Source organism: Heteronotia binoei, chromosome 19 (assembly GCF_032191835.1).
Source record: "Heteronotia binoei isolate CCM8104 ecotype False Entrance Well chromosome 19, APGP_CSIRO_Hbin_v1, whole genome shotgun sequence".
Lineage (NCBI taxonomy): Eukaryota > Metazoa > Chordata > Lepidosauria > Squamata > Gekkonidae > Heteronotia > Heteronotia binoei.
In genome coordinates this window covers 11,850,215-11,864,198 of record NC_083241.1, presented here as the reverse complement: position 1 = coordinate 11,864,198, position 13,984 = coordinate 11,850,215, and the positions used below count along the sequence as shown (strand labels likewise).

At 46.1% G+C, this 13,984-nt stretch overlaps 1 protein-coding gene across 4 annotated transcripts in view; it reads right to left on the bottom strand.

Moving 5' to 3' along the window:
- The window catches only part of LRRC28 (leucine rich repeat containing 28), a 77,624-nt gene that overhangs the window by 16,709 nt on the left and 46,931 nt on the right, over window positions 1–13,984 (bottom strand). For all 4 annotated transcript variants that reach the window (XM_060260048.1, XM_060260050.1, XM_060260049.1 and 1 more), the window contains one exon: window positions 3,463–3,669. In XM_060260048.1, the coding sequence (XP_060116031.1) occupies window positions 3,463–3,669 (207 nt within the window). The remainder of the gene's footprint in view (window positions 1–3,462; window positions 3,670–13,984) is intronic.

The following is a 13,984-nucleotide window of genomic DNA, read 5'->3' as shown; positions in this document are numbered from 1 at the left end:
AGCCTTTATGCTTGCTACCTTCTGCTACTTTCTCTCCACCCTTGCTTTGCTGAACAGTGGCAATGTGGCAGAACACACTGGCTGCTACTCAAGAGAAGTGTGCTAGGAGATCCATTTGTACGGCACAGTTTTTCCTTCGTGAACAGCAGCTCCTTCCTTGTGCCCCACTTAAACCTGCAGTATAAAAAGGTTCTGCAAACTCGCTTTGATAGTGATTAGGGTCTGTGGTCTACACTGCTGTGCACAGAGTCTTATAAGTAGGATCGTATTTATGCTGTTTTCTGACTGCTTAATGTGTTGTGTGACTACTTATGCTATGTTTCAGTTCTTTCTGGTGGTTCCTGATTTCTAAAATCTTAATGCACTGGTTATTGAATGTCCCATTTTGTCTATTGTGCTGCCTCACTATGCATGGTTTGCCTTGAGTTTCTGTGAGAAAGGCAGACTATGAATAATGTAAACAGAACAAAATGAAAAAGCAGAGGTGGCCAAGCCATGTGTGGCTCTTTCACACATATTGTGTGGCTCTTTCACACATATTGTGTGGCTCTTGGTTGGCTTGGAGAAGGCATTTCTCTCTTTAAGTCACTTCTCCAAGCCAGCCAGCGGCTTGGAGAATCCATTTAGAGTTAACATTGCTTTCTTTCCACCTCCTTCCTCCCTCCTCCCATCTATTTGCTTTTTTTTCCACCTTACTTTCAATTTTTCCTCCCTCCGTTCCTTCTCTTGTGGTTTTCAAACAACTGACATTCATGGCTTGCGGCTCTCAAACATCTGACGTTTATTCTATGTGGCTCTTACCTTAAGCACGTTTGGCCACCCCTGGACTCTAAAGAAACTTACTGTTTGCATGTGATTAAGAAAAGCAACTGTTCTAGTTATTTTTAAAAAATTATTACAATTAGGATGCATTACCTGCAGTCTGAAGAGGTACTGTCTATTCTAGTTCCTTAGGAACTAGGGACTTAGGAATTTAGGAACTAAAAACTAGGGGACAATGCAGAAAACTAAGGAAACTAAGCAAGTAATACAGAAACTGCAAGGTGAAGCCAATGCACTAAAAGCAGAGACTACCAACAATGACAACTGCAGTGGACTGTTCCATTATAAAGGTGCCCTTCCCAGGCTGCTCTTTCCACGGCAGTTCTAATCTAATCTTTTTCGAACTCCCTTTTACTCCCATCTGCCACCAGCCTAACTTGCATTCTCAGCACAGCTGCACTAAAAAAGGTGCAAAGCCCTATTCAGAATATGATTTAAAACCATCTTGGTTTAGGCCAAGGAACTTATTCCTACATCAAGAGATGCTGTCGACAACCATAAAATAAATGATGTGGGCGTAATTATACATTATATTAAAATATTTGCCAAAGTCTAAACAGACGAAGCTATTTATTCACCTCAATGAGAACATTTATTGTAGATCCAGAAGCCACCAAATCTAATTTTAAAGCTCCCCCCCCCACTTTTACCATGTTGGTTGACATTTTTTAATGTAGATATATAATTATGACCTGCCTCGTGGAACTCAAACTGCAAACATGTGGAAAGACAGCTTGTGTGTATATCTATGACCGTTTTGACCAAAGTATGGTCAAAGTCCTCTGTGAAGAAGCCTCTCCTATACAAGGGCAAAAAGGAAGGCTTTCATGGAGACCATTCACCAGGCTAGACAGCTGAGACCCAAGGCCACGCCAAATGTTTACTTTATTTTTTGAGAAATCATGACAGTCTCTCTGGGGAGAGCTCAACAGAAGGTTTCAGTCCTCATCTCAATTTTTTTTTTTTTTTTTAAAAATGGGGGTCGCAAACTGGTCCTGCCAACATTGCGTTTTTTTAAGACAACACATCCCTCTCCTGCAATAAGACAACTTGGGGGCGGAAGGACCTAATGAAGGGGATGGGCAATAGCAGGACTTTTTTAGTAGCAGGAACTCCTTTGCATATTAGGCCACACACCCCTGATGTAAGCCAATCCCCCTGGAGCTTACGGCAGGCACTGTAAGCTCTTGGAGGATTGGCTACATCAGGGGTGTGTGGCCTAATATGCAAAGGAGCCCCTGCTAGAATTCTATCTCTGGACCCTGTACTAAGAGCCCTGTAAGCTCTTGGAGGGTTGGCTCCATCAGGGGTGTGTGGCCTAATATGCAAAGGAGCCCCTGCTAGAATTCTATCTCTGGACCCTATACTAAGAGCCCTGTAAGCTCTTGGAGGATTGGCTACATCAGGGGTGTGTGGCCTAATATGCAAAGGAGCTCCTGCTAGAATTCTATCTCTGGACCCTGTACTAAGAGCCCTGTAAGCTCTTGGAGGGTTGGCTCCATCAGGGGTGTGTGGCCTAATATGCAAAGGAGCCCCTGCTAGAATTCTATCTCTGGACCCTATACTAAGAGCCCTGTAAGCTCTTGGAGGATTGGCTACATCAGGGGTGTGTGGCCTAATATGCAAAGGAGCTCCTGCTAGAATTCTATCTCTGGACCCTATACTAAGAGCCCTGTAAGCTCTTGGAGGGTTGGCTCCATCAGGGGTGTGTGGCCTAATATGCAAAGGAGCCCCTGCTAGAATTCTATCTCTGGACCCTATACTAAGAGCCCTGTAAGCTCTTGGAGGGTTGGCTCCATCAGGGGTGTGTGGCCTAATATGCAAAGGAGCCCCTGCTAGAATTCTATCTCTGGACCCTATACTAAGAGCCCTGTAAGCTCTTGGAGGGTTGGCTACATCAGGGGTGTGTGGCCTAATATGCAAAGGAGCTCCTGCTACAAAAAAAAGCCCTGGATGTAGCCAGTCCTCCTGGAGCTTACAGTAGACCCTGTACTGAGAGCCCTGTAAGCTCTTGGAGGACTGGCCACATCAGGGGTGTGTGGCCTAATATGCAAAGGAGCTCCTGCTACAAAAAAAGCCCTGGGCAATAGTTTCAGGATGGACAAAATGTAGTAGTAGTCTACTGCTGGATGATCAATTAAACTGCCAGACAGCTTAGGTGGCATTGTAAAGCTATCAGACAGATTTGTGGAGGACAGGTCTGTCGATGGTTACTAGCCATGGTGACTGAAGAGTAACACCGCAACCAGAGGCAATTACTAGTGCTAAAGAGGCAACATCAGTGGAAGGATTCAGCCTCTATACCCCATATGTTGGCCCTCCAGGGAAACTGTTTGGTCACTGAAATAGGAGGCTGAACCACTGGCATCCCTATGGATGCCCCTATTTAGCAAGCATGCAGTCTCTCTCTCTTTTTTAAAAAAATCTAAAACCAATCTTAATAGGTCTAACAATTAAAGTTCAGCTACCTCAGCAAAACAAGCGATAGTTCAGGTAGGAACGCTATTGCTTAAGAACGCTGTTGCAAGCAGAGATTTAGGAATATTGATTGATCAAAAGAAGAACAGACCTTGGAACAACATTAGGACAGGAACAAAGTCCCGGATCGCTCCATATATATTAACAAAGGTGATTACTCACCCAGTGGCAAGAACGCCAGACGGTTCCCAGCCATGGAGAGCTCGTTGAGACTGGGGAGCTGGCAGAGGTGACGAGGGATGCACCGTAGATGGTTCCGGTCGGCAGCCAGGTACTGAAGAGAGAGGCACATATGCAACCTCTCAGGCAAAGTGATCAAATGATTGGTTGAGATGTCCAATGTCTGCAGCTCTCTAAGGTCTCCAACTTCTGCAACCAAAATAGCAAATAATTAACGGAAATTAATGGTGAACATGGTTAGGCTTGCTGGAGAAGAATCTTGAGAGTCCCTTGGATTGCAAGAAGATCAAGTCAGTCAGACCTAAGGGAAATCAACCCAGACTGTTCACTGGAAGGTCAGATGCTGAAGCTCAAATGCTTTGGCCCCCAAATGAGAAGGGAGCACTCCCAGGAGAAGATCCTGATGCTGGGAAAGACAGAAGGCAAAAGAAGAAGGGGACTGCAAAAGAGGAGATGGCTGGACAGCGTTAGTAATGTAACAAACACGAATTTGAGCAGACTTCGGAGAATGGTGGAAGACGGGAAGGGCTGGCATGACTTTGTCCATGGGGTCGCAAAGAGTCGGACTCGACTGTGCGACTGAACAACAACGTTTTTGCACCCATTTCAAAAACCAGCTACATGGAAGTAAAACACAAAGTGGGGTGGATGAGTAAGCCTTTTACACATTGCAGTTTCCACCATACGTACTTCCCAATGCTGTTCCTGACATCTGTGGGGGGCCGTCAGAGAAACACGTAAGGCCTCTGATATACAGCCAGCCTGCCTCAATCAGTTAGATGGGCCCTGACTAATGCAAGAGTAATCTACATGACCCCAAAGACTGGAAGGAGTTTGAACAATTATACAGAGTCTTGACTCTATCGAGTCACTAGCAAAAACTAAGGAATATGGTGGAAGAGTTACTGTTTCTATTACTACAATTTCACAGCCATCTCCGCTGACCTTCCACAGATCAGCAAAAGCACACCTAACGTAGGTAGCTTTGGAAAAGGCCAGCAGTTGAAATTCTGTTGACCTTTACCCCTAGCTAGGGGTGGAATTCTAGCAGGAGCTCCTTTGCATATTAGGCCATACACCGGATGTAGCCAATCCTCCTGTAGCTTACAAGGCTCTTTTTTTGTAAGCTCTTGGAGGATTGGCTACATCAGGCGCATGTGGTCTAATACGCAAAGGAGCTCCTGCTAGAATTCCACCCCTGCCCCTAGTTGTTGTTCGTTTTTTGCACACACACAAGATTCTTTGACATTCACAGTATTTTTGATAGCAGTTTTGAACACCACCTTGGAATTTTCTGATGAAAAGTGGAATTGGGCTTTGGCAAACAAGTAAAAACACTTCTGCAACTTATAAGCCTGTTTCTAAAGTTGTGCCAACTTCTTTTACGCCACCAGGTAAAACAAAACAAAAAGCTATGTTAATTTGAAGCTCCATTAGACACAATGGAGAGAGAGGGAGAGAAAGAGGTGTAGAGAGAAGTTAAATATCCAAGGGGGAAGGGGTGGGTAGGAACAAGAACCAATATGAAAACGTTCTTGTCAATTCTCATGAGTTTACTGCAAACCTCACCATGTAACTTCCGAGGTTATCTTGAAACGTTACGCTGCAAGACTTTGCAATAAAATCACAGCCATCACATCTTAATTAAAATAAGATGGTTTCCAGTGGTCCTGATAAAGGACGAAGCAAGACATTGGCATACAAACAAGGATTTTAAAACCACAACAACATTAGGAGAAACAAGTGCTTGTTTTAAAGCAATGCACAGTTTGAATCTCCTTCAAGACACTAAAAGGGAGGGGGGGAAACTAGTTGTAATAGTCCAGAAGACAGCCATACTGTTGGTGATGAGGGCATCATTGCTACAGAGCTATTGGCCAACACAGAGGAAAAGAAGAAACCGGAGATGTAGTGTGGAGATATTAAGAGCCAAGTGTTAGGCAAATTGCCCTAAAAATAGGGTTTGGGGGAATTTAGTGGAGAGCAATCAGCCCTTCAGCGAGATCTAAAACCTATTTATACAGAAGGCATCTGCTTTGGAAGTTACCCAATAAGGAGGCAATATAATATAATAATTAAGGGGTTTTATTATAGAATAAAGGCGAACATACAAGGGTATAAAGTCACACAACACACATACAGTCCTAATAAAGATAGGGTTGAAATAGACAGGGGTAAACACAAGGATTGACAAACAGGGTAATAATTACCTATCATAATCTTCGAGGAAGGCTCCAATGGCGGCGAAAAAGGAGATGGGGAATGGACCCTCAACTGATCAGGTATCGGGGGCGTATCTAACAGTGGGGTATGTTGTACTGTCAGATGCACACGTGTGGGATGTAGGGTCAGAGCTTATAAGACCTTCCTTAAGCCCTTAGGGGGTAGGAGGACAAAAGGATTAGGGTCAGATGGGGCATGATGCAGTGTCACATGGTGTATTACCTCAGGAAAAGGGGAGGCTCCAGAATGAGTTAGGGCATGGCATGGGTGAAGGCATGGGTGGAGGTGATTAAACAAGCTATCCAAACTTATCTAAAGGTGACAACAGAGAGCCAAATTGGTACCTAAGGTGACACCCGATTTATACAAAGAACTCTGGCTCCAGGTGAAGCTGGTCTTCCTCTTCTGCTCTTCTGGCTAGCACCATCCATTGTCTAAAGTTCCGTTTGACAAAAGACTTGGGCGGTCTGGCAGGGTCCACGCCTAAGCTGAGCTTGATTGCCTTATGTAGATGTAACAGCTGTTGAGTACGTGAGCCTCTCGCTTCTCTGTCATGGAGTCTGGCACTGCAGGAAGAGGGTCGCTGATGATGTTAGCCTACCAACGTGGCTTTCATGGTCAAGGCTGGAAACCGCTTGCCCCGACAGTTCCTGGCGACGCGACTTCTTCCACTGCAACGGCTGAGATGGTACATGCATGGAGCGGCTGGAAACCCTTCTCTACTTCTGGCTAGCACTCTTCTAGAGATATAGAGTGCTATTGTAATGATGAAGCTGTTAGTGTTCACATAAGTCTCATAAATTGGTTGATAAAACCCACGTTTCGCAGCAGATGCGTGTGAGTTGAATCCCCAGGCACCCTGGCAACCAAACAGGTGATTATGATGTCCGTATATAACTGAAATTAGGGATCTCTTGCTCAGACAAGAGATTCTGGTTGGATTGTGGCATGGAACACAGATGAACTAGAAGGAAGACTTTGAAGGATGAAGACCAGGTACATAGGTAAGTGCTGTCAAACTGCAACTGATTAATGGTGTCCCAGCAAGGGGCTTTCAAGACAAGTGAGAAATATAAGTGGTTTGCCTTTGCCTTTCTCTGCAATGTCTTCTCTGGTGGTCTCCCATCCAAGTGCTGACTGCTTAGTTTCTGAGATTTGATGAGATTGGAGTAGACCTTGCTGCCTTCTGGGTAGGTATATGTGGAAAAAGATCAACCAGAGAAGAGTAAGGACGCAGGAGGTTTTCCTTAGATTGTCGGGAAGGGGAATCAAAAGTAGTCAGAGGGTTCTGTACACCCAGAAGTCCTACCAGCAGCCTCTTCTCCTTCCTCCTCACTCCTGTAGACTTGAAGGTAGATTACAAGCCAGGTATATCGATTCAAGTATACGTAACTGTGTAAACCAGAGGAAAAGGGACCCCGATGGACTGCACCATTTTTAAGTTAACTGCAACCAGTCACATTCTGAGCATTAGGCGCAGGTCGGAGGAGGAGAGTCTGTTTTAATCTCATGACAGAGAAGTAGCCAGCTCAGCCAATTCCAGCAAAAACAACTCCCCCTCCCCCTAAAAAAAAGACTGCACAAGATCTTGTGGTGCATTATTATTATTATTATTATTATCATCATCATCCAGTCCAAGCATTTGCAAATCCAACTCCCTTGGCTGCAAGATGTCTATAAACCTAGAGGAAAACCGTAACGATCAAGCCCACTGCAGAATAGCTACTCCATAGCATCCTTGCACAAAAAAGCAACAATTCAGCAGGAGGGCATTTCATGGGTGTTTTAGGGGTGCTGCAAAAACATGGCAGGTGTTGACCCTTTTTCGAAGTTGTGAGTCTTGGCAAGGGGCAACTGCAGACACAACGAAAGAACATAAGAGAAGCCATGTTGGGTTAGGCCCATTGCCCATCCAGTCCAACACTCTGTGTCACACAGTGGCCAAAAAACCAGGCGCCATCAGGAGGTCCATCAGTGGGGCCAGGACACTGGAAACCCTCATACTGTTGCCCGCCCCCCAAGCACCAAGAATACAGAGCATCACTGCCCCAGACAGAGAGTTCCAACAATACACTGTGGCTAACAGCCACTGATGGACCTCTGCTCCAGATGTTCATCCAATCCCCTCTTGAAGCTGTCTATGCTTGCAGCCGCCACCACCTCCTGTGGCAGTGAATTCCATGTGTTAATCACCCTTTGGGTGAAGAAGTACTTGCTTTTATCCGTTCTAACCCGACTGCTCAGCAATTTCATTGAATGTCCACGAGTTCTCGTATTGTGAGAAACGGAGAAAAGTACTTTCCTCTACCTTCTAAGGCCCATGCATAATCTTGTAAACCTCTATCATGTCACCCCTCAGTCGACGTTTATTCAAGCTAAAGAGCCCCAAGCGTTTTAACCTTTCTTCATAGGGATGCTACGGCTGATGGGCAGCCATTACTCTGGTCTGTCGACTGAAGGAAACAAACCAAAGAAGAAGGAGCAGGCCAACACTAAGCATACAAGAAAAAAAAGTGGGAGGAAAAAGAAAAAGGGCATGACTAAATTAGCCAACAGCAGACAAGAAAGGCAGGCACTCTGCCCCACATCACTCAGAAGTTGGATGCGGCGGCACGCAGCTCTGCAGAGATCTGCCCAATTACTCATTCGTTAGCTCTCAGCTTTGAGCATTACACTCTCCCCCCGCCCCGAAACTGATGTGCAGAACCTCAGCCGCTCTGCGGGATAAGGCATGAATGGCCTTGCTTGTACACAGAAATGTAGCCAGCAGCGGGAGGGGGCGCATCCTCCGTAATGCCAAAACCAGTAACTGGCAAGAAAGAAGCCGGCTATTTTCAGATGCCGTTTCTCCTCCGCGACTAAAAATAGCCTCAGGAAGACCGCCCAGGCCCAAATCCTTCAAAGCAAACTGGCGAGACTCCAGAGGCAGTGCGGGCAAATCCCAGAGTGCAAGCAAAGTTATTTTCCCCCCCAAGTCTAAGGGAGGGACAGATCGAGCGCTCGGCTTTGTTGTTCCATCCAGCGGAGCAATTACCAGAATCTTTTTCCCTTCCAAGGGCGCATACCAGAACTGACTGTGCCATCCCAACTTCAGATGACATTAGCTACGTGAGGACCAGATCCCAGATAAATCCGTTCCAGTTGGCAGAATACCGCACAGCGAGATTGTGGCCTTGCACTAGTGTGGAGATACTAGTGGCAAAGGAATACCCTCTTGCGCAAGGGGCAAACATCAGTGGAGCTTGGGGCATCGTGGGAATGTGTGGCGTTTACATAGAACGCTGTGCTTTTTAAAAGCCTGTCCTGACCCACATCCTTTCGATGATGTTGTGTTTTTGTAATGTTACGTTAGCAAAGCAGCTAGCTTGGAGGAAGACGTCCCCATGGGAGTCAACGGAGAACCTAAAACAACTCAAACTCAGCAGCTGCCCTGCCAGGATTACAACTGACTCTACTGCTCTTGTGTCAGTATCGTATCCAGAGGACACGAGCCCTAGCGAAGGAACTCAGATTGCATCTAAGCATAAGATCAAAGGCAGGGGTGTCAAACATGCAGTTTGGGGGCCGAATGAGGCCCCCAGAGGGCCCTTATCAGGACCCCCAGTAACTGGCTGTCATCTGCTTCCTTCTCCCTCTCTCTTGCTTCCTTCTGCATAACAGCTTGCTTTGCAAGGCTTGCTCAATTGCACAGAGGAGCTACAGAGCAAAACCTCTATTTTCTCAATTGGCTGAGGCTCCTCCCTTGGGGAGGAAGGGGGAGGAATAGCTTGCTTTGTCAGGCTCTCTCAACTGCATAGCAGAGCTACTGAGCCAAGCCTCTCTTCCTTCTATTGGCCGAGGCTCCCCCCAAAGTCCCCTGAGGAAGGAAGGAAGGAAAAAGCCAGAGTTTCCTTAGCCCAGTTCCCATGGGAAAATACAAAGAAAGCTAACGTTTTAAGTTTTTTAAAAATATATATATTTGTGTTTGTGTTCTTTATAAAATTTATATCTCTGCTACCTAATCTTAAATAGGTACATACATGGTCTGGCCCGACATGACCTGGCCCAACAAGATCTCATTTATGTCAGATCCGGCCCTCATAACAAATGAGTTTGACACCCCTGAGAAGGAGTTGTCACCAGGGCTTTTTTTGCAGCAGGAACTCCTTTGCATATTAGGCCACACACCCCTGATGTAGCTAATCCTCCAAGAGCTTCCAGTAGGCCCTGTACTAAGAGCCCTGTAAGGAATTCTAGCAGGACCTCCTTTGCATATTAGGCCCCACCCCCCTGATGCAGCCAATCCTCCTGGAGCTTCCAGTAGGCCTTGTACTAAGAGCCCTGTAAGGAATTCTAGCAGGACCTCCTTTGCATATTAGGCCACACACCCCTGATGCAGCCAATCCTCCTGGAGCTTCCAGTAGACCCTGTACAAAGAGCCCTGTAAGGAATTCTAGCAGGACCTCCTTTGCATATTAGGCCACACACCCCTGATGTAGCCAATCCTCCAAGAGCTTACAGGGCTCTTAGAACAGGGCCTACTGTAAACTCTTGGAGGATTAGCTACATCAGAAGGGTGCGTGGCCTAATATGCAAAGGAGTTCCTACTACAAAAAAAGCCCTGGTAGTCTCACTTGATGTCTACAGAACCTCCAACAAACAAGTTGGGATTTTGGTTGAGGGGCATTTGGCACAGCTGACTGAGGCTAAACAGCACTCCCGAGAAGGGCAGATGAGCAACTTTTGGTCTCTTAGAACCTTTACAGGTACTCTGCCTCAGGACTCCAGATGTAAACTCCATGGCAACACCCGTACAGGCTCACGAGGAAGGAAGATCACATGCGCCAAAGCAGGAAGGACTCAAACAACCATCCGCTTTTGCCTCAACAACATGCAGAACTCTCCAATATCGGTGAGTCAGTCACAAGATCTCACAGAGCTGTTCCTCTCAAGAGCAATTTCTGTCAGAGCTCTCTCAGCCCCACCTACCTCACAGGGCGCAAACTGTGGGGAGGGGAAGGGAAAGGAGACTGTAGGCCGCTCTGAGACTCCTTTGGGTAGTGAAGGGTGGGGTATAAACCCAATCTCTTCTTCATAAGGGGAAGCAGGGAGTAGATGCGGTGCCCTCCCCCACTTCACAGCTGATGGGCGAAACCGCCGATTATCCGCGGAATTATGCTTGTGCAGCCACAGCAGCTGTGTGAGATTTTAAGTTTGGACGCGTGTGCTGGTTATGGAGCAGATGCAAGAGTTGCTAGCCAAGTATCCCTCCCCATAAAAGAAAAATCATTACGCACTTTTGTTTCGCTCCATGCTAACGGTGAAGCCAGCTTGCCATTTAATATCTTCAAAAGGACTGGCACCAGCTCCAGAGGGAGGAGCGTTCTGCTCTCTGAACTGCATGCTCATTGCGGGAAGTCAAAAAACCCCCACCCCAAAATCACACACACTGAGAAATATTTTGGAAGACGGTGATATATTCACTCCCACAGGAGGTGGCGGCTACAAGCATAGCCAGCTTCAAGACGGGACTGGATAAGCATATGGAGCAGAGGTCCATCAGTGGCTATTAGCCACAGCTTATTATTAGAACTCTCTGTCTGGGGCAGTGACGCTCTGTATACTTGCACTGGGGGGGGCACTGTGGGAGGGCTTCTAGCCCCACTGGTGGACCTCCCGATGGCACTTGAGTTTTTTGGCCACTGTGTGACACAGAGTGTTGGACTGGAAGGGCCACTGGCCTGATCCAACATGGCTTCTCTTATGTTCTTATGTTCTCTTATATTCACTTGAGCAATACATCGGTGAAAAGTAAGGGCAATCAAAGTTACTGAAACACCATAATCGACGTTTGTATACTCCTGCCTCCTTTGGTGGCAGTTTGGTGTAGTGGTTAAGTGCACAGACTCTTATCTGGGAGAACTTGGTTTGATTCCCCCACTCCTCCACTTGCAGCTGCTCACAGGATGTCTGTTGTGCAGGGGGAGGTAAAAGGAGATTGTGACTGCTCTGAGACTCTGAGAGATTCAGAGTATAGGGCGGAATATAAATCCAACATCATCTTCTTCTATAACTTCAGTATTCAGTCAGATTCACCTCATTATGCTCAAGTGAAGTGAGTCCAGATCACCACACAGCAAGTTAAAACGAAGTATAGAATATTCCATCTTTGGTCTCCATTCTTAATCTGCCAGAACGACTAAAGCCATGACACATAAGATGCCAAAAACTTATAATTAACTCTTCCAACATTTCTTTTATTTTGAAAAAGTTTTTTTTGGGGGGGGAGGGGGTTTCCAATGTCGATTACAACCACAGCACCTATGCTGTTCCCCTGATCAAAACTGCCCCCCCCACTGATATTAGTTTCACTTTGAAGCCTGTTTTCAAGTCAACAGCTGTGTTGGTCTACAGCAGAAGATCTGGATTCGAACTCAGCACCACCTCAAAAACCAACAACATTTCCAGGATATAAACTTATGAGAGCCAAAGCTCCCTTCATCTCAAAAGAAGACGACGACGACTGCAGATTTATACCCCGCCCTTTTCCCTGAATCAGAAACTCAGAGCGGCTTACAATCTCCTATATCTTCTCCCTCCACCCTCAACAGACACCCTGTGAGGTGGGTGGGGCTGAGAGGGCTCTCACAGTAGCTGCCCTTTCAAGGACAACTCCTGCGAGAGCTATGGCTGACCCAAGGCCATTCTGGCAGCTGCAAGTGGAGGAGTGGGGAATCAAACCCGGTTCTCCCAGATACGAGTCCGCGCACTTCACCACTACACCAGACTGGCTCTACCCTGGAAAACTTGTCTGTCTTTAAGATGTTTCAAGGCTTGAATCCTGGGATCCCTGTATGTGAAATTTTTTATTTAAAAAACACATTAAGTCCTCCTTCTCCTGTCACTTCTCCCCCAGTGCCATTGTTCCTTCCAAAGCTGCTTCAGAGTTAAAAATAGATCCAGTCGTGGGTCATTTGTATCTTGTGTGGTTTGGCCTTTATGTAACAAGGCAGGGCATCTTGGAACAAGCTCTAGGAAGAGGCCTGTACATTACAGACTGATAGAGGGTCTAGGGGCAGCCGGGAAAAAGAGTTCTTGGGAAAGAAAGAACTTCTGCAAAAATTGCACAGACCTCCAAAATTGTTTCGATGGCTGTAGCAAGCCCTGCGAGGGATTTCATCTACATGGATTCTCTTCTGAATATTACTCATAGGTTTAACCCTTCTAAAGCAAAAAATTACAAAAAGTTGTGGGTTTTTAAAAAAAATTTCCCACTGAAAAGCTGTAAAGCCCGGGGTGGAATTCTAGCAGGAGTTCCTTTGCATATTAGGCCACACACCCCTGATGCAGCCAGTCCTCCAAGAGCTTACAGGGCTCTTTTTTGTAAGCTCTTGGAGGACTGGCTATATCAGGGGGGGGCTAATATGCAAAGCAGCTCCTGCTAGAATTTCACCCCTGCGTAACGCTTTGTATATTATTGCTATTGGAGATAACTGATGCTGGCTGCCAAATTAGAATCCTTCTTAAAGATGCGGAAATCGATACTCAAACTGATAGCAATTCAAATGTCTATGAATATCTTAAGATAAGAACTGACAACAATTGGCTGCATTAAAAAAATCTTCATTCCCAGTTATGTCCGTCCTCAGTCACTTTACCAGTAGGTCAGGCAGAATGGCATCTGAAACTGAGAAGATATTCCTAAATAAGGGTGCGGAAGAGGAGGAGGAGGAGAAGGAGGAAAAGATTGGATTTATATCCCACCCTTCACTTGGAGTCTCAGAGTGGCTTATGATCTCTTTCCCCTTCCCCTCCCCACAACAGACACCTTGTGAGGTAGGTGGGGCTGAGAAAGCAGCTCTTTCAAGAACTGTCCCAAAGTCACTCAGCAGGTGCACGGGGAGGAGTGGGGAATCAAATTCAGTTCTCCAGATTAGAGTCTGCGCACTTAACCACTACACCAAACTGGCTCTCGTGTATCATTCCCTGTGAACTCTTATCCGAGGACTATGCATTTAGTTATGATTCAGGTGGGTGGCCACACTGGTCTGAAGCAACAGAAGAACGTTTGAGTCCAGTGGCAAGTTTATGACCAACGAAGTTCAGTTCTTGGTACAATCTTTCATCTGCGTGCACACTTCTTCAAAAAGCACGCACACGAAAGCTTATACCCAGAATTAACAAAAGCTTATACTGAGAATTAAACTTTATTGGTGTTAAAGGTGCTGCTAAACTCAAACTTTGTTACATTTAGTTACGATCATGGCTGAACCTGGACACTGCTAACCTTCAAAAATTGGTT